The sequence below is a fragment of the Melanerpes formicivorus genome, unplaced genomic scaffold (genome assembly GCF_026170545.1).
Source record: "Melanerpes formicivorus ecotype bairdi unplaced genomic scaffold, bMelFor1.0.p_v2 SCAF_69, whole genome shotgun sequence".
Lineage (NCBI taxonomy): Eukaryota > Metazoa > Chordata > Aves > Piciformes > Picidae > Melanerpes > Melanerpes formicivorus.
Window position 1 is genome coordinate 2,094,284 of NW_027142421.1, and position 27,693 is coordinate 2,121,976.

The following is a 27,693-nucleotide window of genomic DNA, read 5'->3' on the forward strand; positions in this document are numbered from 1 at the left end:
CCGCTCGCAAGGCGGCCTGCCCGCTGACCTGGAGGCGGCTCTCCGGATAAGGGAGCTGGCGATGGCCGTCCCCTCAGCTGATGAAGGCGTGGCGGCTCCAGCAGGGTGGAGTTTGCTGTCTCCTCCCCCGGCCCTCACTCCCTCGTATTATGGCGGCCTCGGTCCTGACCTTCGTCCGGAGGTTGTCCTGGCGGCCCCTCTGTAAAATAAGGTGAGCTCCGATCGCCTGCAGCTGAGGGCCCCGGCGTCGTCCTCCTCTGGGAAAGGACGGCCTCCTCGCCGGGCTCTCGGGGTGAGTGTCCTGCGGGCGGCCTTTCCTCCCTCCCCCAGCAGCCCTGCTCCTTCGGGGCTGCGCGGCGGGGCCTCATCCAAGGGCTCGGGAGTGAGAGGGGGGCCGGGGCCAGGCAAAGCGCCGTGGTGCTGGGGGGGTGGGGTGGTGATGCGTCGGGCCTAGGTAGTGTCATCTGTTTCTTGCCGGGACCTTGCACATATGTACGTGGTTCATGCACAGGAGGAAATGTGTTCACCCTCAAACAACGGAGATGACTTGTGTCCGCACTGGTGAGGCTGCACCTCAAATACTGGGTTCGGGTTTGGGGCCCTCGCTACAAGAAGGACATTGAGGTGCTGGAGTGGGTCCAGAGAAGGGCAGAGAAGCTGATGAAGGGCAACAAAGTTGGGGTTAAGCTTGGGGAAGAGTAGGCTCGTCGGAGACCTCACTCTTTGCAACTACCCGAAAGGAGGTTGGAGTGAGGTGAAAGGTCGCTCTTCCTAGTACCAAGTGGAAGGACAAGAGGAAATTGGTTCAGATTGCACCAGAGTAGGTTTAGGTTTGATATTAGAAGGAATTCCTTCACTGAAAGGGTTATGAAGCCCAGGAACAGACTGCCCGTGCCAGTGTGGAGTCCCTGGCTCTGAAGGTGTTTAAAAGCCGTGTAGATGAGGGGCTGAGGGATGTGTTTAGTGGTAACCCAGCAGTGCTGATTGGACTTGATGATCTTGAAGGGCTCTTTAAATGAAAATGATTCTATGATTATGGTAAGTTTAAGATACTTCTAGCTGTAGCAACTACCTTTTAAGTAAAGGAATCATCAGTAAATTTGCTGACAACACCAAGCTGGGGGCAGGAGTTGATCTGCTGGAGGGTAGAGAGGCTCTGCAGAGGGACCTCGACAGGCTGGACAGATGGACAGAGTCCAACGGCATGAGATTGAACACATCCAAGTGCTGAGTTCTGCACATCGGCCACAACAACCCCATGCAGTGCTACAGGCTGGGGTCAGAGTGGCTGGAGAGCAGCCAGGCAGAGAGGGACCTGGGGGTGCTGGTCGATGGTAGGCTGAACATGAGCCTGCAGTGTGCCCAGGTGGCCAGGAGGGCCAATGGCATCCTGGCCTGCATCAAGAACAGTGTGGCCAGCAGGAGCAGGGAGGTCATTGTGCCCCTGTACACTGCACTGGTTAGGCCACACCTTGAGTACTGTGTCCAGTTCTGGGCCCCTCAGTTTAGGAGGGATGTTGACTTGCTGGAACGAGTCCAGAGAAGGGCAACAAAGTTGGTGAGGGGTTTGGAGCACAAGCCCTAAGAGGAGAGACTGAGGGAGCTGTGGTTGCTTAGCCTGGAGAAGAGGAGACTCAGGGGTGACCTTATTGCTCTCTACAACTACCTGAAGGGAGGTTGTAGACTGGTGGATGTTGGTCTCTTCTCCCAGGCATCCAGTACCAGAACAAGAGGACACAGTCTCAGGCTGTGCCAGGGGAGGTTTAGGTTGGATGTTAGGAAGAAGTTCTATACAGAGAGAGTGATTGCCCATTGGAATGGACTGCCTGGGGAGGTGGTGGAGTTGCTGTCATTGGAGATGTTCAGGAGGATACTTGATGGGGTGCTTGGTGCCATGGGTTAGTTGATTAGGTGGGTTGGATTGGTTGATGGGTTGGACGTGATGATCTTGAAGGTCTCTTCCAACCTGGTTTATTCTATGTATTCTGTGTAACTTGGTTTCTATGAATACAGCACGGGAGTGGAAAACCTGCATTTGATACCTTCCACCAACAGGGCCTAGACCCTCATATTTCTGTCTGCAGAGGCAAATGTTTAACCACCGAATAAATTGTTGGTTAGGCTGGGAGTAAGACATCTGAAATTCCATTGAAATACAGAGCAAAATGTGTGTTTCTGTGTTTTATTTTTTGTTGTTTTCACCCCCTCCTTTTTGTTGGTCTTGCAACAGCAAGCTGTACTGTGTGTCTAACTAGTTAAACCTTCTTGCTAAGAATTTGGTTTCCAAATAGTGATGTAATATCTCCTGCAGGGTGCCTTTATTGCATATTGCTTTTAAGCAGTTTGCCAATAGTGTCCCACGTGGTAGTGTGTGCTGTGGCAGCAGAGCACTTAGTGTTAGCTGGGCCATGGAAAGCAGAAAGGATGGCTTGATTTGTGAGTGGACAAAATTGTGATGTTGACACTATTATTGGAAATTGCACTGTGGAATGACTTCTGTGTGTCTAAGAACTGCAGAGTACACAAATGTGTAGGATTTCCTCTTCTATCAAAAATAGTTTACAATACTCTCAGAAAAGTAAACGTTTGGTGTGTTAAGTATATCAGTAAGCAAGTTCCTAAGCAGAGTAATGAAGCAGGCATCATCATACCAATAGATTCAAGACTTGTGATGCTTTTGTTAACAATGTGCAAATTTGACTCTTGTGATGCACTCTTTCATAAGTGAAATGCTTCTACTCAAGTATCTCCTTTAGGCATGAGTGCATCTTAACCAGTAAACTGTAGCCATAGTAATATTTATCTCCCAGAGCTTTGTGAGAAATTATTTGAAGTTTGTACATGAATGTCTTATGATGCAGGGAGAACCAAAGAGAAAGTGAATTGTGTGATCAGTATGACCTCTGCCCTTATTTCAGAAAAAGAACTCTAGGCAAGCTTTCTACAGGTAAATATTAGTTTCATGTGGTTAAGTTGTTAGAGTGAGAGGAAGGGAAAGGAATTCAACTGGAAAACGCATAAAAGACAGTCCTGCTGGACATCATTAGGTTAGTGGAATCAGATGTTTGAAATGGCAAGATTCTGTGTGTGAAATAAGGTCCAAACCAATAATAACAGGTTAATGTTATTGTGCAGTTTTCCAGTGGTGACGCACCAAGCAGTTGGGTTTTAATTCTATACCAGCAGTATACCAGCAGAACTATATCAAAGACTAGCAGCCTTGCTGCTCCAATAAGTCTAGGGAGCGTTTTTCAATCTAAACTCCAGAAGGAGAGATATCCTTGGAGCACTGGGAAAGGAAGACTCACACAAATATAAGGATGAAAGAATTCCTGTTATTTTGTTGTGGCTGCTTTTTTGTTTGGTTTTTTTTGGTTGCTGTTGCAACCTAATCCTTCCAAACTCGAGTCCCACACTCTCGTCTCCACTTCATGTCCCGCTCTGTCACAGTATGTAATTTTTCCAAGTGTGAATGTCTCTGAGGAGGGGGAATGCTGACACAAATGAATATTCAGAAGAGTCTTACTGGAGCTGTACCCATCCCACATTCTTTGTATTCAGATGTTTGAGATCAGAGGTCCCACAGCAACTGGCGGTGTTGTGGGGCTGTGGCTGCATTTGCAGCAGGTCAGACCCCTGCTAACAAAAGGTTTCCTGCTAGGTGTTAATGGATTGACTTGAATCTGCTGCTGCAAAAGATGAAAGTGCTAACTGGAGCAAAGTATTATGGAGCTTGAAGTTCAGACTGCAACATGGGAGGCTTCCAGTTGCAGTTGCTGCTTCTAGGTTCTTGGGTGTTTGCTCTTTTCTGTGGGCATGGTGGTGGAACAGGTGGGAAGTGGGTAGCTTCTGGCTTTGGTTTTCTGCTTTATGCTGTGTGTTTTTTTTTTTCCCCTGTATTTCACTATGCTGCTTCTACAGGTAGGCTAAGATAAGGTAATCATGCATTGCATAATTAGATTATTAGCTAAGGTAATTATTCATTGTGATTATGACATCTTATGTTATAGTAAACTTTTATCACTTTATCAGAACCCTGAGTTGTGTGTGTTACTTTCCCCTCACTTCTGTGTTGGGGGAACAGGCAGATTAGCCCTTGAGCTGAACCATTACATTAGGAAACCTGCATCCATGTTACCCTTGTTTGGGTAGTTTCCCCTCAGACTAGTCGTATTCTCTTTACAACTACCTGAAGGGAGGTTGGAGTGAGTGAGGAGGCGGCCAGCCTCTTCTCTTTGACAAGTGGACAGGGCTAGAGGAAATACTTCAAGCTGTACCAGGGGTGGGTCAGGCTGGATGCTAGGAAACACTTCTTCATAGAGAGGGTTATTAAATATTGGAATGGTCTGCCCAGAGCAGTGGTAGAGTCACTGTCCCTGGAGGTGTTTAAACAGTATGTTGACCTGGTGCTTAGGGACCTTGTTTAGTATTGATGCTTCAGTGCTGTGTTGAAGGTTGGACTGGATGATCTTGAACTGGGTGTTTTCTGTGATTGTGATCCCAGCACTGAACGCCTATCAGTGGCTTGAGGACATCTTCCAGTTTTATATGATCTAGAAGAGATGTAACTTGTATGTGCCATGATGGCTCTGCAGCACAAACCAGAGGAATGGAGTTGTCAGCTTGCTCCAAGACCATTCTCCTGGTCCAAACTAAGACAGTAGTCACATGCTAACTTCCTGCTGTATTCATTGGTACAGTTATCTTGGCAACTTTAGAAGAGGTTGGAGCTTATCAAAGCAGCTGATCTCAGCAGCTCTGAAAACCTTTTTTCAGATGATCACTGCTGGTCTTTGAATATAGTGGTTTGAAAAATGGTTAATTTTGTCTTTTACCAGGACAGGCCAACAGCTTATGTGGCATTGCTGATCTTTGCACCAGGAATACAGATGGCTTACAGCAAACCCGTCATTGATACAGTATCTGCTCTTTTCCTTGGGAAGCAGCAGTCTTCAGGGTTCATGTTCACTTCCATCCTGACCCATGAGCAGTGTGCCACATCTCCTCTTGACTTCCCTGTATTATGTCATGACAAGAAATGCAACTAGATCTGCAAAGAATGGCTGTGGGATAACTTTTGAATGCTGAGCTGAACTAGTTAATGGAAAATGAACGCTAAATCTCTTAATGAGGAGCTTCTCTCTACAAATACCAACATTAATTGCATGAGTTGCTACATCTTGTTTACACATGCTGATTTACCAATACAGTTTAAAAGGTAGTGGTGAAATGGTTGAATGGTTGTCCAGAAAAACATCTTAACAAACTTAAATCCTTATGTGAGCACCTTCTTAAACTGTTTTGAACAGAAATACTGGCAGCAGTTAATGAAATACAGACCAGCAAGCTCAGTACCTGTTGAGATAGGTTTGACAGTTGCCAGATAATATCAAGCTGAGGTGTCTGGAAGTCTTGCAGAGAGACTGGCTTGGAACACAGCTTTCTGTTGTAGTTCATTTGCTTTGAAGCAGCTGCTCATTGAAGTCAGAGTGATTGTGTCACCTTTGTCTGCTGAATGGTCAGGGAGCACTAGGTGGTTCTGTAGTAGCTTTGCTGATGAGTTCAAAAGAATCTGATAATGTGAATGCAAATAAGGTGGTGGTTAACTACAGGTTTTGCCCTTGAATTTTGCTGGGCTTGAACAGCCTTGGCTCTCAGATAGCTGCACTTCATATGAGCAGTTAACTACAATTTCTTTCTGCCCTTACATTTTAAGATTTCTCTCCCCATCAGAAGTTCTGAGTTTCTTGAGGAGAATGTAAATATGTTTTGCAAATGTTTGGGATTTTTACCCTTACTATGGTACTAGGAATTAATTTTGTGCTTTTGCTTATGTAGCAGAAAGTGGTTTTGAATAGTATTATTCTAAGATGCTACTTATCAGGAGGCTGAGGGGAGACTTTCTTGCTCTTCAGCTACCTCAAAGGAGGCTGCAGCAAGGTGGGAGGTTGGTTTCATAGTTTCATAGTTTCATTCAGGGTTGGAAGGGACCACAAGGATCATCTAGTTCCAACCCCCCCTGCCATGGGCAGGGACACCCCACACTAGACCAGGCTGGACAGAGCCTCATCCAGCCTGCTCTTATACACCCCCAGGGACGGGGCCTCTACCACCTCCCTGGACAACCCATTCCAGGGTTTCACCACTCTCATGGTGAAGAACCTCCTCCTCACATCCAGCCTGAATCTCCCCACCTCCAGCTTCATTCCATTCCCCCTAGTCCTATCACTACCTGAGATCCTGAGAAGTCCTTCCCCAGCCTTCCTGTAGGCCCCCTTCAGATACTGGAAGGCCACAATTAGGTCATCTCGGAGCCTTCTCTTCTGCAGACTGAACAGCCCCAACTCCCTCAGTCTGTCCTCATAGGAGAGGTGCTCCAGCCCTCTGATCATCCTTGTGGCCCTTCTCTGGACACGCTCCAGCACCTCCACATCCCTCTTGTAATAGGGGCTCCAGAACTGGACACAGTACTGCAGGTGGGGTCTCACCAGGGCTGAGTAGAGGGAGAGGATCACCTCCCTCGACCTGCTAGCCACACTTCTCCTGATGCAGCCCAGGATCTGATTGGCTTTGCGGGCTGCAAGTGCACACTGAGAGCTCATGTTGAGCTTCTTGTCCACCAGCACCCCCAAGTCTCTCTCCTCATAGAAGGACAAGAGGAAATGGCCTCAGGTTGCACTGGGGGAGGCTTACGTTGGACATGAGAAGAAACTTCTTCAGTGAAAGGGTTATCAAATATTGGAATAGGCTCCCCAGGGAGGTTTAAAAGCTGTTCAGATGTGGTGCTGAGGGACATGGTTTAGTACCAGCTTTGGTGAAGTTAGTGGTTGGACTCAATGATCTTAAAGATCTTTTCCAACCAAATTGACTCTATGGTTATGCCTTACTTCACTTGTACCTCTCCCCCTGTGCAAATTATGTTCAGTCTGCAATTGCAGTCTAGTGAAGAGAGCAAGCAGGAGGTGCTTGATTCTTGTACAACAGTCCTCAGGAGGGCAGAAATTGGTCAATTTATTTCTGGCAAAATTTTTGCAGTGTTGGACATGTGAAGACAAGCAAAACACCTGAATGTCAGGAATTCACAATTCACGATGCAAAACATGATTTTCTGCCTGGGCTCTATGCAGATTTGATTCACTCTAGTGAATCATGTTTGCAAGTAACCTTGATTTATATTAATGCCAAAGCAGACCCTGGAGGTTTCACTGGTTTCATCTTTGCTAGAGTGAGCACATACAGGAGATTGGTTTGTTCAATTTTGTACAGTTTTGTCAGGCTTTTCTTTTTTCTATCTTCTTGCATTCAGTGTAAGAATATTAGTGATTTTTTCTATTTCAAAAGGATAATTGAAAAGTTGATCAGTGTGAAATAATCTGCCTACAACTAGGATATGGTGAAATTCAGTTCAGATTGGATGCCCTTTCATTGTTCTGCTATAGGAAATGGTTGAGCCTTTCTGTTGTGATGAGCCCCATGATTGCAGTGCATGTTTTCCATGATCCCTTGAAGTTCATTATAATAAAATTTAGACTGTAACCAGTAAATTCCAGCAAAAACTGTGAGACAAGATTTTGAAGGTCTTGTTAAATCATCCTTTATTTCACAAATAAACAGAAACAATCACCAAGTAATTCAATACAACATTCTCCAGCAGAAAAGAGGAAGCCAAAGCCCTTTTGGAAGGGGTTCTGTAAAGGCTTCCTTCTTCCATTGGAGCCCAGTCCCTGAATGAGTGATGCTATTTGTTGGTTTTGGAGAGCTCTGGCAGTGATTAACACATGATGGCTGGATAATTTGCCAACATTCTGTTGATGGGTACTCAATGCCATGCTGCTACCATGTCAGCGTCAAAATGAAACTGCTGGCTGGAGCAAAGTATCATGGGGCTTGAAGTTCAGATTCTAACATGAGAGGCCTCCTGTTCTGGTTGCAGCTTCTGTTTTCTGGTTTTGGCCTTTTCAAGTGTGGCTGTTCTGTGTTTGGGTGGGGGGACCTGTTTTATTGCTGGCTTCTGCTTCTGCTCCTGCTTTTGCTTCTGCTAAGGAAACTGTATAATGTATGATCTCATGAAACTCCTAGTTTTGGTTTTCTTTGTGTTTCTTTTCCTTCCCAACTGTGTCTGGGGTGGGGGGCTTGCTTGTTAGAGCAGGTTGTGTTAACCCAGGACAGCAAGCCACAGCAAGGAGACCATAGGTATTATCAGTGAACTCGTAACTTCATGATTTAGTCATAAGTTACTGACTTTTTCGTGTTGACCTAAATGTCTACAGAAAGTGTTAACAGTGTGACAGCAGTTAATTCAGCAGGTAGATCTCATGTGTGCTGAAGTCCAGAGAGAACATGTGTAATGCTTTATTGTTTTGCCTTTTTGTTTCTGATAACCTGGGGTATTGCAGGTAGAAAGTCCTGTGATCCAGTCAGTGAATTAAGTCTGTTTTAACTGAAGATTAAACAAAATTATCATTGTGTTGGTTTAGAAAGAAGTAAGTACAACTTTGCACTCAGTGCTATCCCACCATGTAGTTCATATTAGTGTTATAACTGTGGTGGTGCAAAACCACATTTAAAGCCAAATTAAAATGCCTTACCCCAAGCCCAAAAAATTCCTCCTGTCTAAATATGATAGATTCCTTACAACCTCCTCACAAAAATAAATAAATAAATAATCACCTTCTCTTGGTATCTGACTCCTTACAAGGAAAGGGTTTTTGAACTTTTTTGCCCTTTCTCCCACCCCAGTAACATTACTGCTCTGCCATAAATAAGATTGTGTTGCAGAAGGAATCCACACAGGAGTTGTTACTTGTAGATCATTCTGTAATTCTTGGTATTTCACATACTTATTACCTAGGGTAGCTTGGAGGTGAACCTTGTTCTTTGTGCCAGAGGACATCGGACCTGCCTTTCAGTCCAGCCTGCTCTGGGATTGCCTGAGCAACGGCAGAGAGGGGAATTTTGCTTTTTAGCAAGTGTTAGCATTTCAAGGAGTATAAGGGAATGAAAAATGTTCTCAGCATTGTTGGGAGAACAATCTAAGCCACGAAAGTTTTGTTCCTATAGCTACCACACAAACGAAGCTATGTGTGGAACCAACACAAGAAACCTAGCCTTAGTCCCTTGCCCATGCACCTGGGTCTGGAGTCCACCGAGGGACTTAAGGACGCTGGAGACTCCCGAGCCATGATACCGGGCATGCTTTCCACTGCCGAGTTGGGGGGGCACGGCTACTTTTAGCCACAGTGTGAAGTTATAAAAGATGTCACAGTGTGGCAGAGCACAGGGTTGCTGGGGGTCTTGTGTGGGGCCAGAGCCGCCATCGTCATCTCTGCGAGCTGTCATTTCTCCTGAGGAGCTGCCGTTCCTACTTGTTCTTCCTGAGCCGCCCTTTCCGCTCGCCGCTGGCCCCGTTTCTGCTCGTGCCGTTCCGGCGCCGTTCCTGTTGCTCTGTCCCTGCTTGCTGTTCCTCTTTGCTGTTCCCACTCACTCCTGCTCGAGGTGTTGAGGCGTAGTGCTCCCTACAGATCGTGGTGGTAGCTATACGTGTTGCTGGGTCAATAAAGTGCTTTGGCTCTTGACTCCCTTTTAAGTCTTAATTCTCTTCCTGAGCATGTAAAGCTAATCACAGTAAAAGATGCAATTGGACGTCACTCAGAAGCTAAGCTCAGCCGCCTCCAGCCCCTCTGAGGACAAGCTGTGCAAGGGGGCTTAACCTCTGCCAGTTATCCACCATTGCATGTGTTGTGACAAGGAGTTCATGGTGGGTTTTGCTCTGTGAAAGATCTTTTTTGTAATTTAGGCAGCCAGTAATTTGGGGGATTATCTTCTGTCCTAATCCTGCAGATTGATCCTTGAGTAGACTTCCTGACTGCAAAGTCTAGGTGTGTCATTCATCTCAGGCTTGGTTTTGTCCTTGAATGGGCATTGGCTTGGAGTGAGCCTGCCAGCTAAGAATTTAAACACTCACAGTTCAATAGCAAACATAGTCTTCCTTTTTCTTCTGAGTGTCATGGAACAGATAATTCTGATTGCACCTGTGAAACAGATTCTCAGGGCTTTCACCTGAGAGCCAGAAGAGCTACAGCATCAAAGTCTACAGATGAATTGTTAAAAGTTAGTGCACTTCCTGGTTTCACCTCCTTGCTCAAGCAGGGCCACCTTGAGCTGGTTGCTGAGGAGTCTGTCTAGGCAGCCTTTAATATCTCCAAGGATGGAAACTCCACAGTCTCCCTGGACAACCTGTGCCAGTGCTTGGTCACCCTCATAGTAAGATGATGTTCCCCTGTGTTCAGGAGGAACCACCGGGAAGAGCTTGGCTCTGTGGTCTTCATCCCTTTGGATAGTTACCATCCTTTTAGATGTTAATATACATTAGTAAGATCCCCTTGGGGCTGTTCTTTTCCAGGCTGAACAGACCCTGCTTTCTCATATGTGAGATGCTCCAGTCTTGTAATCATCTTCCTGACCCTTTGCTGGACTCTTTCCAGTATGTCTGTAAATCTCTTGTACTGGAGAGCTCAGGACTGGACACAGTAATTCATGTGTGGCCTCACCAGTGCAGAGTCCAGTGCATTCTTTTTTGAATTGGGAATAACAATTAATTTCTTGAGGATTAGGTTGTGTGAGTCTTTGCTCATTCTGGTCCTCGAAAAGAAAATAATATTTAGGTGTCATAGGAGAGAAGGTTAGCTTCAGGCAAATAATTTGTCTTCTTTCACTGGCTCATCTGGACTAACAGGAGTATTAGTGGGTTTTGTCTGCCTTCTTGGATAGGGATGTTTAATGAGCCTATTTAAGTTTGTTGCTCTCTAAATACTACAATAAACTTTCATAGTTTCATAGTTTCATTCAGGGTTGGAAGGGACCACAAGGATCATCTAGTTCCAACCCCCCTGCCATGGGCAGGGACACCCCACACTAGATCAGGCTGGACAGAGCCTCATCCAGCCTGCTCTTAAACACCCCCAGGGACGGGGCCTCGACCACCTCCCTGGACAACCCATTCCAGGGTTTCACCACTCTCATGGTGAAGAACCTCCTCCTCACATCCAGCCTGAATCTCCCCACCTCCAGCTTCATTCCATTCCCCCTAGTCCTATCACTACCTGATATCCTGAGAAGTCCTTCCCCTGCCTTCCTGTAGGCCCCCTTCAGATACTGGAAGGCGACAATTAGGTCACCTCGGAGCCTTCTCTTCTGCAGACTGAACAGCCCCAACTCCTTCAGTCTGTCCTCATAGGAGAGGTGCTCCAGCCCTCTGATCATCCTCGTGGCCCTTCTCTGGACACGTTCCAGCACCTCCACATCCCTCTTGTAATAGGGGCTCCAGAACTGGGCACAGTACTCCAGGTGGGGTCTCACCAGGGCTGAGTAGAGGGGGAGGATCACCTCCCTCGACCTGCTAGCCACACTTCTCCTGATGCAGCCCAGGATCTGATTGGCTTTGCGGGCTGCAAGTGCACACTGAGAGCTCATGTTGAGCTTTTTGTCCACCAGCACCCCCAAGTCTCTCTCCTCAGGGCTATCCTCCAGCCAGTCACTGCCTAGCCTGTATTTGTGCCTGGGATCAACAAACATCACATGTATGAGCATCACATCTCTATTTGTTAACATTGTAGCTTTTGAATGTGTTTCAGAGAATATCTGTCAGTAAATCTTCATGCTTGCAGAAACACCCTGCATGGGCCAAGGACATGCAGGAAGTTCTGTCATGCTGGGGATGAATGCACAATGTCCAGTTAAGTCTGCTGGAAAGAGAGCTCTTGCAGGCATTTCAGGAGAAGATCCCAATTTCTCTCAGAGCAGCTGTGAGGAGAGAATATGAACTGTATATACAGCTCAAAGAGCAGAACATTTCAGGGATCAGTGAATGCTCATCTAGATCTTTGATTCTCAGCTAGTCTAATATTGAAAACGAAAGCTATTGAGCACAGCTGAGCGACTTTAAACAACAGTAATTCAGCACTTCAGTTTGCTGGCAGAGACATCATTATCTGCTAGTTTTTATATGTCAAAACAGCGTGGGAGTGTAAAATAGTAAAAGCTGATAAGGATTTGTACACCAAACTTGTGTTTAGAGCAGCTATTGAAATGCCGTGATGTAAAGGAAGAGCTAATCTGACTTCCTTTCTGTTATTAAAGCAACATTGAGTGAATTGGTTAGAAAATGTATGTGCTGATCTTTTTTGCTAGCTAGGTATACTGGGAATGTCAGAACACTGAAAGCTTGTGTTCTGAGTGTACCAGAGCACTTATATCCTACTACCTGGTAGGAACAGAGTCTTAGTTACTGCAGTCCAAGAGGATACTGCCAGAGACTGTGGTAGTAGAGCAGGGAGAAACAATTACTTTCTTATGGCTTTTAGGAAAACTGGAGTTCTGTCTGAGTCCTCAACACCTCCATGTTATCACCATGGTTAATAAAAATTTGTTTCCCCAAGTGAACCAAATGTACTGATTTCTAGAGAATAACTTTCTTAGGCTAATGGGTTTTGGTCTAAGAGGTGATGTTTGTTCTGATAGATCTCTGCAGGAGCTTGGTGAGTGCTGCTTTACCAGACAGAAGTCTGTGTTACTACTTTGTGCAGCAAGAACCAAAATGACTCTAGCATCTCCTTTCTGTCAGCTGACTGGTAACCTGCTGACATGATGCGTGTTAGCAGGGACAGCAATGCAGGGCTGAACAGTGAGCTTGTCAACTTAGGTGGGGAAAGTACAGACTACTTGCATGCAGTAGTTACTGTGAGTTAGATGACTTGGTGAGGTATAAAGGTTGCTGCTGTGAAAAGTGTGAGGTTTTGTTTTTTAATTTGAAGGAGCAGCTCAGTTATTTTAGTCTTACCTTTTTTGTAGTTGCTAGATAACTGGAAAATTTAGCAGCTACAGCAATTGGAACAGTAAAATTTTGTTATTCTCTGCTTCTTCATCTTCTGAATGAAACCTGAAATTCATCTGCCTGTGTTCTGGATTAATTTCAAGTAATGGCAGAGGGTCTTGAAGGAGGTGCATGCGAATGAGGGGAAGTGGAAGTTTTCCACATTGGGATAGTTGTGGAAGCAGTTGCAGGCTTTTTTGCAGGTTAACAAGTTGCAGAGGAAAATCTGTTCATGTGTCAAGTACACACAACTTTTTAGACATTGTGATATGAAGTCTCAGGAGAAAAAGCAAGAGAAATTCCTGTCTTGGATTGTTTGTGTTGGTTTTGGGGTTTTGTTGTTTATTTGTTGTTGGGTTTGGGGTTTTGTGGTCTTTTTTTTTTCCTACCCCAAAGGATCCTCTGACTTTCTCAGGGTTACATTATGGATACTGATTGCTATTCCACTCACATGCCTCATTGCCTAACAGTTGCTACAGTTACTGACAGTGTCAACCTTTCTCACCAGCGCTGCGCTGCGTCCATTGATGCATTGGTCAAAGATGGCTATTCTTTCTCTAGATCCCTTTCTTCTCCAGCAGTATAATTCAGGATAGTTTTGAGGGAGAATCAAAATGGAAGTGCTGCTCTAAGAGAGACTGAAGCCTGAGAATGTTTGGAGCATGAATATTCCATGGCTGGGCTCCAACAGGCAAGAACCATCTTGGTCACTCCACAAGGAAGGCCTCATAGATCCTCTCCTGTGGATCTGTAGATAGGTAGTGAGGAAGGTCTCATTTGGTTGCTACCCTGCTGTACTTTGGATCAGTCTCTGAGAGTGGTTGTTGTTTCCAGAACAGACCTAGTGAAGCTCTTAGAGCTTTGGGACGCTTGAATCTTGTAGACAAGTTGAGACTCTGGCTGATGCCTCAGAAACAGCGATGGGCTGTGCTGGGCAATGTGTGCTCTTTGCAGGGACTCCAAAGAGGACACAAAATCAGAAGCTTATTTCAGCTTATAACCACACACTTGGCATCTCGAGGTTTGTGGGAACTGATTGCGTTGTATCATAACAGAAAAAGAAAACCAAAACACAAATTAAAAACAACAGCCATGCAACAGTAGCAGCAGCAAAACAGTATTTTGTTTAACTTTCTTTTAAAGTGCAAGGAACATGAGCAGAAATATTGCTACTTCATGGTGCTGTAATACAAGGTCTGTCTAAAAGGGGTAGTTACTGTGTTGCTGGCTGTTCTCCATAAAGAGTATATAGAAAACAGTGGAAAAGATGGCAGCAGATTTGAGATGGTGAAGAAGAGATGCCATACAGATTATCTTAAGTATTACATGTAGTGTACAAAAGATACATCTTCTATTAAGCGTGTGCTCCAGGATTCAGCTGAGTGATGGTTAGATGTACTGCTTTTTTCTGTCTGGTAATGCTTCATAATCTTTTTTTCTTCCTTGTCTTTCTGGAGTCAGTTCCAGTACTGTGAAATTAAGCATTTTTTCAGTTCTATTGGGAGTTTTAAACCCATGTTTCTAGTACCACCTGCTGCTTTTAATCTTAATAGGATTTTTAACTGCTTTTGTCTGTGCTTTATTTCCCCAGGATCTACTAATGTTTAAAAGAAAACCTTTATTAAGTAGATGGAAGATGGAGTTCAGGTATATCCATACCTTCCTTTTGCTGAGCATGCCTGATGTGTCCTATCTAAAGAAATCTGTTGACTTCTGTTTAGTCTTTGTGAGGAAACGAAGTTGCTTTAAAAGTTAGAGAATGAGCAGCCAGCGTTGTACAAAAAGTTGGCATTCTTAACTCTAGAAGTCTTTGTATAAGTGACATAACTACACTGTAATGAGAGGCTCTTTAACAGAAAACAGTGAGAGGCTATTTTAAGTGTAATTAACTAAAAAACTCAATTAAGAATGTTTTATGTTTGAATGTTTATCAGGAAAAAGAGGTAGAACAGATAAGGCACGCTTGCAAGATATCCAGAATGACTGAATGGGAACAGTCCAAAGCAAGGGACTAAATATGAAATGATAGTCACCATTGATGTTTCGAGGTCAGGCAGTGATGCCCAGGATTTATTTTCTTTCTTTTTTTCAGAAGTGCCAAGTGAGTGATCTTGCAGAAGCACACAGGCATTTGTTGTGGACTTTGGCTGCTCTGCCCCATTGTGACTCCTCTTGTATCTCTCTTTCTGGTGGGAGCTGGTTTCCCTACCCAGCTCAGGGAGGTTTGCAGGCCCCCACCACTCTTCCATGGGGTACCAGTACAACACAGGTAATTTGTAGCAATAGGGCAGTGGCAACTAACTGCCTGCAAGGTGCAGAGGAATAAAGGTTTTCTTCCTTTGAGAGGGAAATTGTTTAGCCTTGTTGTAGTGAGTATATGAGCAGGGGGAATACAGAGGTGTGTTTTGGGGTTTTATTTTGAGTTCCTTTCCTAGGCTTCTTTTTCTGCTTTGAGTGGGATGAAGTGCAGGTTCAACACAAGTAGTTTGTAGGTCAGGTTCCAGGTTCTCTGCATGCTTTGTGTGGTTTCAGCAAAGCCACTAAAATGTGTGTGCTGACAGGTGCTGAGTCATCTCTTCCTCACTCAGTGATCTACCTGGGGTCAAGGAGCTCTGCTTTTTCTCTTTATATATCTCTCTGAAGAAGGACATCTTGCTCAAGATGAATAACTTGTCAAGTAGTTTAATTTTTCCTTTACATTTTCATCTTTCATTATTTTAATAGAGAAATGGTAGCAGGCAGCATAGCCTTAGCATGCTGAAAAGTAGTTATCACATATACTAAGTGTCCTCTGTGATTGGAAGACAAGAGTGAACCATAGTTATCCTGCAAAGAACTCAACTATAAGCAGCATGGGAAAACTACAGAAAAGAGGCCTTTTCTTATAAACTTCAGACTTCAATAACCAGCTAAGTTGCAAAATCTCCTATTATAAAGCAGTAGGTGAGGAGGAAAAGAATAATGAAAGATGGAGTGTTTGAAGTGGATAGATACCATATTTTACCCAAATATGTTTTTGTACCTGAGAAGTAAAACTGGATATAACCAAACACCAAATGAAAGTAGCTCTGAGTCAGGACTGACTTACAGGTCATTCGCTTTTCCCCAGACAGAATTTTTTAATTCATTTAAGTCTTTTCTCTGACTTTTCTAGCTTGTCATTTTGCATGCTTAGTAAGGAAGAGAACTTTTGTCTTGCTAAGTGCCAGTAGTCTTTAACCCTGAATGTGTGCAAATACCTTCAGACTGGCTGGTGTCCTGTTCCCCTTTCCTCAGCTGCCCATCATCATGTTATAGATCTTCCTTTTTAAGCATTGAATCCACTTCAGTATAGTCACTTCCTAGACTGACAAAAATTGTACCAGATGCACAGATCATTTTGGGGACAGCAGCATTCAAGTAGTTCCAGAGATAGGTAGCAAAACTGGAGAGGGAAACCACTGGTTGTCTTCCTGTACTCGCATTTTCTTCATCCCCTAAATGCAACTTTACAAACACATTGCTTGCTTTCAGATCCTATGCCCAAACACATTTTGTGACTCCAGGGTAAGACTAATCAAATACTCAGTATTAAAATGCTTGTATCTGTATCCAGTTAGGTACACATTTTCCAGTCAAAAGGCTTTTATTGCTGCTGGAGGTGAAGTTCACAGGTTGGCTGAATAGCCTTCTAGTTGTTTAAGGGATAAACTTGTTGAACTCTGACCCACTCTTCTGAATCTGTCAGTTAGAACATCAGTTAAACTGGGAAGTGAATAATCCACATCTGTCTGATATGTTTCCAGATAGAAGCACACACACTTGAGAAGATCATGAAAAGCTGACAGGCTGCATACTTGTTTTAAATCAGATATATAAAGCTGTTAATGTTGCATACAGACATTCAAATTTAAGCTATTAATAAGAATGTTCTGTGGCTCTTATTTGCTTGTCATGGACAGAGCCTGTAGTGCTCCAATTTATTCCAGAAGCAGGAAACATTATTTCACCCCACTTTGTCATCTGGTAGTGTCAAATCCAGCCCTCTACAGCCTAGAGAGAGAAAATGTCATATTCTATGAAAGTTAATTGTTTCAGCTACAGCAAACTTCTAAAGCAACTTTCTTGGCATTTTTAGTATCTTGCTTTTTGTTGTCGTTTTTAATCAGCACAGGAACAAATACTTAATAGTTCACATTTACTTCATGTTGTTTTAAAAAGCAGCATGTTTGTTTGTCCTCCAGTCCTACACAAAACCCAAGCAATGGGATTTTTTTTTCCCACTTACGAACAGGCAAGCAGAAGCTGTTTGCTTACCTTCAGCTCACCTGCACCTGACTGCAGCCACCATGCAAGTCAGCCAAAAAGACTTCCAAAAGGCTCAAGAACAACTGAAGCTTTTGAAAAATGATCCTGGGAATGAAGCTAAGTTGAAGCTCTATGCTTTGTTTAAACAGGTATGTTTGACTTGCTTTGTGTCACAAAGGGCAACCAAGGGGGTGGAGTTGTAAAAATATTTGCTCAAAATAGAGGTTGCTCAAATGTATCATGTCTTAAACTCTTCATTTCAAGCTCTCTAATTCTGTTCTTGAAATTCCAGCCCCTTAAACCCTACAGCCAAACCTGTTTCATCTTACAAATGATGTCTTGAATAGAAACCTTTATTCAAAGAAACGGAGGCAGTTTACATCAGTTGTGTGATGCCATCCATGCACTATAGCATGTAGTGGTGCAGCTCTGGAAAATGGCTCATGGCAGAGTATGCCACATTCTTTCTTTTTGTGGGTTGGGTTTTGTTGTGGGTTTTGTTTGTTTGTTTTTTACATTCAAGGAATGCTTCTTCCACGCTTGAAGTGAAGCTGGCTGACTTTGAAGTAAGACCCAGCTTAATAGACCACATGCAGTGGTTTCTTGGTTCACACACCTTAGAAGCCTGTGACTTTCTTTGTGAGAATGAAACTTCCGCAGTGTTTGAGCTAGGAGAACTTAACAGGCATTTTGGAAACTTGTCTCTCATTGGCTAGATGCTTCTGAAAGCCTAGCAGCAGGTGAGGAAATAGCAGACACTGAAAACTTTGTGGTATGTGAAGTGTTTGAATATTGCTCAACCACTTTGTATTCCTTCTGTTTCAGCTGAATTCTGTATCCTCATCAGCTAAAACTTGTCATTTTCTCTATCATTGTATCTTCACTTTAATCAAAGTTTTGCTCTGCTCTCTTCAGGCTACTGAAGGTCCCTGCAATGCTCCAAAACCAGGTATGCTGGACTTTGTCAAGAAAGCCAAGTGGGATGCATGGAATTCTCTTGGCAGTTTGTCTCAGGTGACAATATCTATTATTTCACTTAAATATGTTGTAGATTACCTCAAAGTGCCTGGTCTTGGAGTGGCTGATTTCTAAATAGATAAGATGATAGTTAAAGCACCCTGCTTCAGACTCCAAGATGTTTTGCACGGTATTCTAGCAATTTCACTGCTTCAGTGTTTGAAGGCTTTTTGACCACATATAACCTAGTTCTCCATGCCTGCTATCATCCTGTCCCACTGTAAGATACTTTACACGTGCTGACTTTGAGTAATAATACTGGCTTTCACACTGTATTCTCTTCTGCTGTTCCCTCTGAGAAAGATGGATGGAATTTCTCAGCTCTTGCAACAGTGCAAATTTATGTAACCCAACTATCAGTAACTTTATCGTTTAAAAGTCAGTCTCTTGTGCCACTGACTAAAACACTAGAAGAAAGGGGAGTGCTGAGAGCCTCTTTGTTTTTTCTCAGCATATCTCAGCATCTTTCATCACCTTTGCAGAAAGGTCAGGCTTGAGGGAAATCCTTACTTCAAGTGGAAAAAAGTAGGAAGAATATAGATGCAAGGTTCCATAAACGTTCTTTTTTCCATGCAGTCCATGATAAATCTGACATGGTATTTCAGTACCACAGATCCTGCAGTTACTATTAAATGACAGAAACATGTCTCATAAACTAGGTGTGACAGTGCTGTGTTATGTTTCTCTTCAGTAGCAGTTTCTGAGGTCCAAGATACTGCTTAATATAGAGAGGGCACTGTGTGCCATTTCATTTAAAGGAAATGATCTTGCATGATGTCATGAACATAGCCTGGTCTTGTGCTGTTTAGGGGTTTTTGAGGGGATGTTTTGGGGGTTTGGTTTGGGTTTTTTGAGCTTGCTCTGCAGCTTTTAGGAGCAGCCAAGAACACTCAAGTGGCTCAGTTGGTGGCATATAAGACCCTTAATGGGAAGGTTGTGAGTTCAAGCCTGCAGTGGGCAGCAGTGTCCTCCCTACTCCAGTCACGAGGTCTGTGGTGACAGGTTGGACTCGATGATCTTTGAGGTCCCTTCCAACCTTAGGAATACTGAATACTTCAGTAAAAAAATCTGCTCTGTAAGTTACAGTGGAGGGGGAACATGCCAGTTCCATGTCCAACAGATTATGGATGATAGAATTGCTCAAACCTGTCAAGAAAATGGGTTGTAACAACCAAGAACTTGCAATTCTCTTTCATCACTGCTTGCTGTGGAAGTAGGGAAGCAGGATTCATTAGGCTTTTGCATGCCATGTTTGTGTGGAATAAAAATTAGTGTCTTGAAGCAATTTTAAAATGGTGCAGACCCCTTTCAGGCCTCTTAATCTTAGCAGTGCTTGTTCTAAAATAAAATCTTTTGTTGGAGACAAATCCAGCTGGAAAGCTGAAACAAGGGTTACATGGAAGTATGTAAATGCTGGGAGTATGACAAAGATCCTTCTGGTAAACTTGTGCATGGATGTGGGCACTTGTCCCACAAAACAAATGTAATGATCCCAACATCTATACATGTTCTCCCAGGCAGCCAGCACCAGAACAAGAGGACACAGTCTCAGGTTGTGCCAGGGGAGGATCAGGCTGGAGGTCAGGAGGAAGTTTTACACAGAGAGAGTGATTGCCCACTGGAATGGGCTGCCCGGGGAGGTGGTGGAGTCGCCATCACTGGAGGTGTTCAGGAGGAGACTTGACAGGGTGCTTGGTTGCATGGGTTAGTTGATTAGTTGATGGGTGGTGTTGGATGATGGGTTGGACACAATGATCTTGAAGGTCTCTTCCAACCTGATTTATTCTATTCTATTAATTTTGTGGAACTTATTGGTACTGCTCTCCAGGTGACTTTAAGCGTGTCAGCAGTGTTTAACTGCAGTATGTTCCTCTTCTCCCCTTAATTAGAATGCCTTCTAATTGAGAAGTTTTTCTTTCTTTTGTTCCTGAAGCACAGGTAGGTTTTTAACTTCTTTTTTGTTGGGTTTTTTTTCATTACAGGATGATGCAAGACGGAAATATGCTGAACTTGTCTCAAGTCTGGTCTCTGCAGAATCTGCTGACCAGAAGAAAGAGGCTTCTCCAGAAGAGGGCAGACATGATGGCTATGAAACATTACTAGTTACCACCAAAAACAATATCACAAAGATCATGTTTAACCGACCTGACAAGAAAAATGCCATCGACCATAAGGTAAAATTAACTTGGGACTGTTAATTTATTGCTGTTCTTTCCTGGGTAAGCTACTCTAAGGTTCTAAAGAATCATTACTAAGGACTGAACCATGGTGGTCTGAATTTTGAGAGATTGACTCAAATACCAACCTAGGGAATAAAGATCCAGTACAAAATGAAACCATTCACTTGGATGAAATTTTATGGATTAGGCTTTTCTGTGTCCTTTGGGTTTTCTTCAAATTTATTACAGGATTATGGTTCACACTGAACTCAAATGGCAGATTGGAGGAAGACTGACTAGCCTGGTTTGTGGAGACAAGGTTTGACTGTAGCCTTCTGTGTAACAAAGCATGTATGCAGCCTGCTTTGGCTCAACACTACTGTGTATGTGCCTAAGCTACCTTTCCGTAGCTGTCCTCGAGAGGAAATCCATACTGTTGGGAATGTGGCTCATCCCATTTCACAACTGCAAAGATTCCAGAGCAGGGACTTCACCCTGCTGCTGCTGGTTCTTTATTTTGCCTGCTTAAGCTACTACTCAGCTTTCAGAATAAGCTGTTTCCAGCTAATGTCTGCTTTCCAAAGCACCTTATTTTATATTTACACTTGCATTGGAAGTCTTCAGTACTGCAAACCTGTGTCTTTATGGCCAGAAATACCTTAACATGTAACACACAACTTTTATCTCATACTTGAAAGGACTATAGTTAATCTTTCTTCAAGTTCCTTGTTGTCAGTGTGAATCTCTGTTTCCTGATCTTTTGCAGCATCACATTTGTACATTTTTAATGTCTCATTTTTTGTGTTTCCTCTTTTGCAGATGTACAGAGAAATTATGAAAGCACTTGAAGAAGCTGGGAAAAATGACTCTACCATAGCAGTTATTACTGGTACCACACTTCATCTGCCTCTCTTAGATTTATTTTATACAAAGCCAAGGGACAGTGCTGACATGAAATATGCTCATATAAGATAGAACTGCCAGTGAGGAATTTCTTTCCTCTCATGTATACCAAAGATTTTGCCACAGTTTCTGGCACCATCCATGCAGGATGTTGTTTCAAATTCTTCAAGCTTGCTGTTAACATCAAGGAAAGGAGATGCACAAACTGTTCTCATTTTCCTCTTTAAGAAAATGTTTCTCACATTTTGTGAAGTGAATGATTGTGAATCAACTAAAAAACCCTGAGCAAGTCTGCAGGGAAAGAAAAGAAATATTTTTCTATCTGACACTGTTACAGCAAAACAAATAATTTCTCCCCCCCTTGCCCCAGTCTTTCCAATGTAATATTCTTCAGTTTTTCATTCATTCCCTTTCAGCAAATTGTCAGTCAAAACTTGGTTTTAAGCCATAGATGTCCTCTGTGGTAGCATGTGTGTTTTGAGACAATCCCTCTGATTAATAATGTTGTAGATGTAATAAATGGAAGCTTCTCAGCTCAGAAGCCACTGGTACACTTATTCTTCTCTGTTCTCTGCAGGAAATGGAGAGTACTATTGTAGTGGAAATGATCTGAATAATTTTGCTAATATCCAGCCTGGTGATATGGAGAAGATGGCCAAAGATGCAGCAGTGTTACTCAAGTAGAACAAATTGTTTTCATATCTGCATAAGTTACTGTAATGGGTAAAATAAAACTTGCAGGCATTGATAAAAAACACAACAGCAGGAACCCAGTTGTGTGACAGTATCTGCACTTAGATGAGAGGGTCTAACAGCTGACCATGAACATAAAATTCTTCACCAAGAGAGTCATTCACCATTGGAATGTGCTGCCCAGGGGAGGTGGTGGAGTCACTGTCCCTGGAGGTGTTTGAGAGGGGATTGGATGTGGCACTTGGTGCCATGGTCTAGTCATGAGGTCTGTGGTGACAGGTTGGACTTGATGATCTTTGAGGTCTCTTCCAACCTTGGTGATTCTGTGATAAACAAAGATATGGGAGATGCAGTGATAATGAGATGATGAGAAAATGAGATTAATTGGGCTCCCTGGTTCAAATAAGATAGGAAACAATGGAGGCTACAAAGATGCTAAGGGGACTGGAGCATCTCTGAGGAGGAAAGGCTGCGAGACCTGGGGTGCTCTAGCCTGCAGAATAGCAGACTGACAAGGGATCTTCTCAATGTTTATCGATATCTATAGGGTGGAGGCTAGCAGGATGGGGCTAGTCTCTCTTCAGAGGTGCACAGTGACAGGACAAGGGGCAGTGGGCACAAACTGTAACACGTGAGGAAAAACTTCTTTGCTGTGAGAGTGCCAGAGCCCTGGAACAGGCTGCCTAGAGAGGTTGTGGAGTCTCCTTCTCTGGAGAGTTTCCAAGCATGTCTGGGCATTTTCATCCTGGGCAACCCTGCTTTAGCTAGGGAGGCTGGACTAGGTGATCTCTAGAGGTCCCTTCCAGCCTTCACCAAGATGGGATTCTGTGAATATTTTAAGCCTTTCCAAGTACAGTGATGCTAAAGACTCCCTTTTTTAGTCCCCAAAGTACATGCAGATTTAATTGTAAAAAACATCATCACAGAATGGTTTGGGGGTTGGAAGGAACCTTTAGAGGTCATCTAATCCAACACTGTTGTAGTCAACAAGGGTGTCTTCATCTGGATCAGCTTGCTCAGAACCCTGGCCAATCTGACCTGGAGTATTTCCATAGATGGAAGCATGATCTTGACTGTAGAGTAGGCCACAACAAAAATCTGTGAGGTTTTTTGATACCAAACAGTGTCTGCACTAGCAAGATATTCTGAAATGCCTTCAATGTCAGGGTGCTTTCTAAAGAGGCTAGGTGTAAGGATCTTGGTTCTGTCTTGCAGTCTGAACCTACCTGGTCAAGTAACTTCTGAGGCCAAGATCATCTGTCAGAGTGTTGGAAATGTTTTCTAGGGACAAACAAGGTGTTTTGTCCCTATTTAAGCAGTTTTTATCTTCTGTATGTGGTGATGACATCTGAGATGCTTGGAAATTAGATTGCTCCTGCAAGCACTTGGAAGTGGTGGGAAATCTAAAATCTGCAGCAAAGCAAACAGTGTTTCTGAGTTATATTTAAAGATGAGCTGCATTTGTTGCTGAGGTGTTGTTCAGGAGTTACGTGGCAAGCCTCACAGCCTGCAGTGCTGCGTAGGCTATTCAGGATGTGGAGTCTCACAATGTGCCCTTGTGGCCAAGAGGGCAAATTGTATCCTGGGGTGTATTAGAAGGGGTCGAGAGAGGCTTTCCTCCCCCGCTACTCTGCCCAGGTGAGGCCACATCTGGAATATTGTGTCCAGTTCTGGGCCTCTCAATTCAAGAAGGACAGGGAACTGCTTGAAAGAGTCCTGTGCAGAGGTACAAAGATGATTAAGGGAGCAGAACATCTTTCTCATGAGGAAAGGCTGAGGGAGTTGGGGCTCTTTAGCTTGGAGGGGAGGAGACGAAGGGGTGACCTCATTCATGTTCATAAATGTGTGAAGGGTGAGTGTCAGGAGGACAGAGCCAGGCTCTTCTCAATGATATCCAATGACAGGACAAGGGCCAGTGGGTGCAAACTGGAGCATAGAAGGTTCCATGTGAACATAAGGAAAAGCATTTTCACCATTAGGGTGACAAAGCACCCTGGAACAGGCTGCCCAGGGCAGTTGTGGAGTTGTCTCTGGAGATGTTCAAAACATCCCTGGACTTGTTCCTGTGTGACTTGCTCTAGGTGATCCTGCTCTGGCAGGGGGGTTGGACTGGATAACCTTTTAAGGTCTCTTTCAACCCCAGTGTTCTGTGAAGTACTTCATGGTTTTTCTTGCTCATGAGAAGACCACCTTGCTGTGCTGGTACTGCTGTGCAAGCACAGTGTGTCACTACAGCCAGTGCAGGGATGCCAGAGAAGTTCTTACAAGCACCACTCACACTGGAAACGTACTGGATTTGGAGAATGGGTTTGGCAGTTCTCAGCTGGAGAAATAGCTGTGAAATGAAACAAAATGCTGTTTCTCAAACCCCTGCAGAGCAACACTAGGGATTTCTGAGCTGTGGTAGCATCGCAATTGTGGTGCTTTCTGGGGCTTCACTGCAGAACAGAATATGAAAAGAATGGGTATCTCCAAGGGGACTTGGGGGGGATGGACCTGCAGGTGGACAGACAGGGCCAAAGGTTGTCCTCATTGGTGAGCTGTGTTGAATAGCTGAAAAGGTCAGCACTTCCCTAACTTGATGGCAGGAGCTGACTAGGTGATGCTTGAGGTCCCTTCCAACTCTAACAATTCTATGATTCCGTGATCCCTTAGCTGGTAAGGAGGTGTAGGTATTTCAAATACTTACCTTCTGTGTCAGAATCCATTTGGGAAAGGGTACAACCCCCCCTACATACAACTCCTGGATTTTCTTCTGCAGTTTCTATGTGGTTTGAAAGTTGTTTATATTTGATGAAGAAGGATGTGTCTATTCCTTTCTGGTTTTTGCTTTTTTTCTAGAGAGTTTGTGGATCACTTTATTGATTTTCCTAAGCCACTAATTGCTGTGATAAATGGACCAGCTATTGGGATCAGCGTCACAGTCCTTGGCCTGTGTGACGTGGTCTATGCTTCTGACATGGTAAGCACAGTGCAGTCCCAAGGCACTCGTTAAGCCTCTTGCTGCAGCAAAGATTTTTTAGTTTGGGGTAATCTGACAGAGAAGAACACACAAGGGTAAAGGTTTTTTTGTGTCACAGCAAGAAGCACCTGTATTAATTATCAGCAAAGGGTTGCTTTGTGGCTAACATGGGTAGAATTTCCCTGTTATGGTTGTAAAGTGGCTGGCCCCTTTCATGTGTAGCAAAGGAAGGAAAAGGTGATTATGGGGTGGAGGTGCAGTTACTGGGGTTTTATCTAACCTGTGTTCCAAGGTAACTTTGGAGAAGCTTTAATTTATTCAGCTTGAGATTCCTTTTAAGGTAGCTTGTCAAATAAGTAACCAAAAGCTTTATTAAGGTGTAGAAGAGAATCCATTATATGACTGAATTTGCTGCTGTTCATTTGTATAAGGTCATTAAACAGATACAGAACTTAACCCAAGGCCTTAATTAATCTTGGGCAAGCTTTTCCTTGCAGAAGTCTGTGGTGGGTGGTACTTTTCCTGCTTCATCGTCCTCAGCTGTTTCTTCAAAGTCTCGTGCTGGATTGTTTGTCACTGTGACAGTTAGGAAAATTGAGCCACAATTGTTCACAGGATCAGCCAAGGCTGTGTTGTGAAGTTTGCTTTGTTTTATGCTGCTCTTTCTCCAGGCTACATTTCATACCCCATTTAGTCATCTTGGACAGAGCCCAGAAGGGTGTTCCTCATACCTGTTCCCAAAAATCATGGGTGTAGCCAAGGTAAGAATGTCTGCGCTGCATGTGGGACTGTCTGACCTTTGTGGGTACCCTCCAACTCTGAGAGCAAATGTGTACTTACAGTGAGTCTACAGAAAGACCTCCTGCTCACATCTTTTGAGCCAGAAAGGAAGGTCACTCAAGTTTGGGTTGTTGAATTGCACCTTCTACTTCTCTTTTATACAGGCAAATGAAATGCTGCTTTTCAATAAGAAGCTGACTGCAGCAGAAGCCTGTGCCCAGGGACTTGTGACTGAAGTCTTCCCTCACAGGACCTTTCAGAAGGAAGTTTGGGCAAGACTAGAAGCTTATGCAAGCCTCCCCAAAAATGTCAGTATTTGAAATCTTTTTCTGCTTTGAAAGCATTCCTAATCCTCCTACCACACTTGTCCTGCTATTTGGTTTCACTTCATCTTTAGTCCTGCGCACTGGAGCGTCTCTCTGAGAAGGCAAGGCTGAAAGACCAGGAGCTGTTTAGCTTGGAGAAGAGCAGACTGAGAGATCAATGCTGATCAATAGCTAAAGGGTGGGAGATAAGAGGATGGGGCCAGACTCTTTTCAGTGGTGCACAGTGACAGGACAAGGGGCAAAGGGCAGAAACTGGAACCCAGGACATTCTATGTAAAGAGGAGGAAAAAAATCTTTGTGAGGGTGCTGGAGCCCTGGAGCAGGCTTCCTAAAGAGGTTGTGGAGTCTCCTCTGGAGAGCTTCCAAACCTGCCTGAACATTGTGATCTTGGGCAACCTGCTGTGGGTGACCTTGTTAAGAAGGAGGTTTGGACTAGGTGATCTCCAGAGGTTCCTTCCAACCCCCACTATGCTGGCTCTCTGGGATACTGGGGAGTAAGATGGCTCAATGTATTTTCCTTCAAGCAGAGATCTTGAAGGCAATAATTTGAGCCCTTACTGCTGGCTCTACTGCATTAATTGTGCTGGGAGTGTTCAGGACACATGGTGGCTTTACTGTAGTTGCATTCAGTCATCCCTCTCTATAGTGTAGGTTTTGCAAAGCTACTCAAGTCAGAGTGTTGTTACATTTTGCTGGGCAGGAGGAGACACTTGTGCCAGCTGTGAGCAGTGAGCGTTGCATTTGGCACTGCAGCCAGCTGAGCAGGTTTCTCTTACGCCCACCTCCTCTGATTAGCTGTGCTGAGTGGACTGCTGCTCTGCTTCCCCAGGAACCTCCTCCACCTGAGTAGTAGCATTAGTAACTAAATGCAATAATTACTTCCAGGGGGAAAAAATAAATGACTATAATCTAAAGAATCTGATGTTAATGTGACTTGCTTTGAATCCCAGTGTGTGTGTTTGTGCTATTCTCTGATAATGTATCAGAATTTAAGTACAGAGAAGAGAACTTCTCAATGTTCTGCTCTTTCTCCTCCAGTCCCTGGCAGTGTCAAAGCAACTGCTACGAAGTCTGGAGAAGGAGAAGCTCCATGAGGTCAACAGCAAGGAGTGTGAAGTCCTGCAGGAGAGGTGGCTGTCTGATGAGTGTATAAATGCTATTGTCAGCTTCTTTCAGAGGAAGTCAAAACTCTAACCTTCAGGAGAAGAAGTGACCTTCTGCCAGGAGCTCAATTTGCCCTTAGCATGAATAAATCTTCTCTTGAAGTAATAATTCTTACTGAATATAATTCAGCCTGAGTCCTGGGTTAACCAATACAATGTCATGTGCCTTGGATTATGTGCACTATGGGTGTTTAGGTGGGGAGAAAAGGTTCTTTATTCTGTAAGCACCAGTGATGTGTGAATAATGCTACAGCAGATTGCCTCCTAAAAGGAGGCACAGATCAAACACCACCCTATTTGACAACTCTTCAGTAAACGTCCTGTGAGTGGTTTGACTCATTTGTGGGGAAAGGAAACACTGTATTAATGGAAAAAATAAATAGAATGATTAATTACTGCTGGAAGTTTGTTTTCATTGAAGTTGAGGGCACTGGGACAGGGGACAGTGTTCAGGTAAAAACCTTCAGTTCCTTCCAGACCATGTGCTGTAGTTACACCCTGAGGGTGCTTGTAGATTTCTAGGTGTACAGTT

The 27,693-nt window shown here is 43.9% G+C and overlaps 1 protein-coding gene across 5 annotated transcripts; it reads left to right on the forward strand.

Moving 5' to 3' along the window:
- The first annotated feature begins 115 nt into the window (after positions 1-115).
- ECI2 (enoyl-CoA delta isomerase 2) lies at positions 116-27,557 on the forward strand. 5 transcript variants are annotated; one of them, XM_068163013.1, is made up of 12 exons: positions 149-211; positions 14,463-14,518; positions 14,964-15,140; positions 17,145-17,307; positions 18,074-18,172; positions 20,158-20,349; positions 21,154-21,223; positions 21,815-21,917; positions 24,772-24,892; positions 25,564-25,653; positions 25,837-25,980; positions 27,037-27,557. In XM_068163013.1, exons 4-12 carry the CDS (start codon positions 17,200-17,202, stop codon positions 27,190-27,192), a joined length of 1,083 nt encoding a protein of 360 aa, XP_068019114.1. In that variant the 5' UTR covers positions 149-211; positions 14,463-14,518; positions 14,964-15,140; positions 17,145-17,199; the 3' UTR covers positions 27,193-27,557. The 5 variants fall into 5 exon arrangements, with proteins under 5 accessions (XP_068019112.1, XP_068019113.1, XP_068019114.1 ...); XM_068163012.1 differs by lacking the exon at positions 14,964-15,140 and having other exon boundaries at positions 147-211; XM_068163014.1 differs by lacking the exon at positions 14,463-14,518 and having other exon boundaries at positions 151-211.
- Positions 27,558-27,693: the final 136 nt, after the last annotated feature.

Coding starts and splice junctions, on each gene's coding strand:
- ECI2 (XM_068163011.1), top strand. CDS start 150: ATGGCGGCCTCGGTCCTGACCTTCGTCCGGAGGTTGTCCTGGCGGCCC. Junction 17,308..18,073: donor TCTATGCTTTGTTTAAACAG/GTATGTTTGACT, acceptor TGCTCTCTTCAG/GCTACTGAAGGTCCCTGCAA. Junction 25,981..27,036: donor ATGCAAGCCTCCCCAAAAAT/GTCAGTATTTGA, acceptor TTTCTCCTCCAG/TCCCTGGCAGTGTCAAAGCA.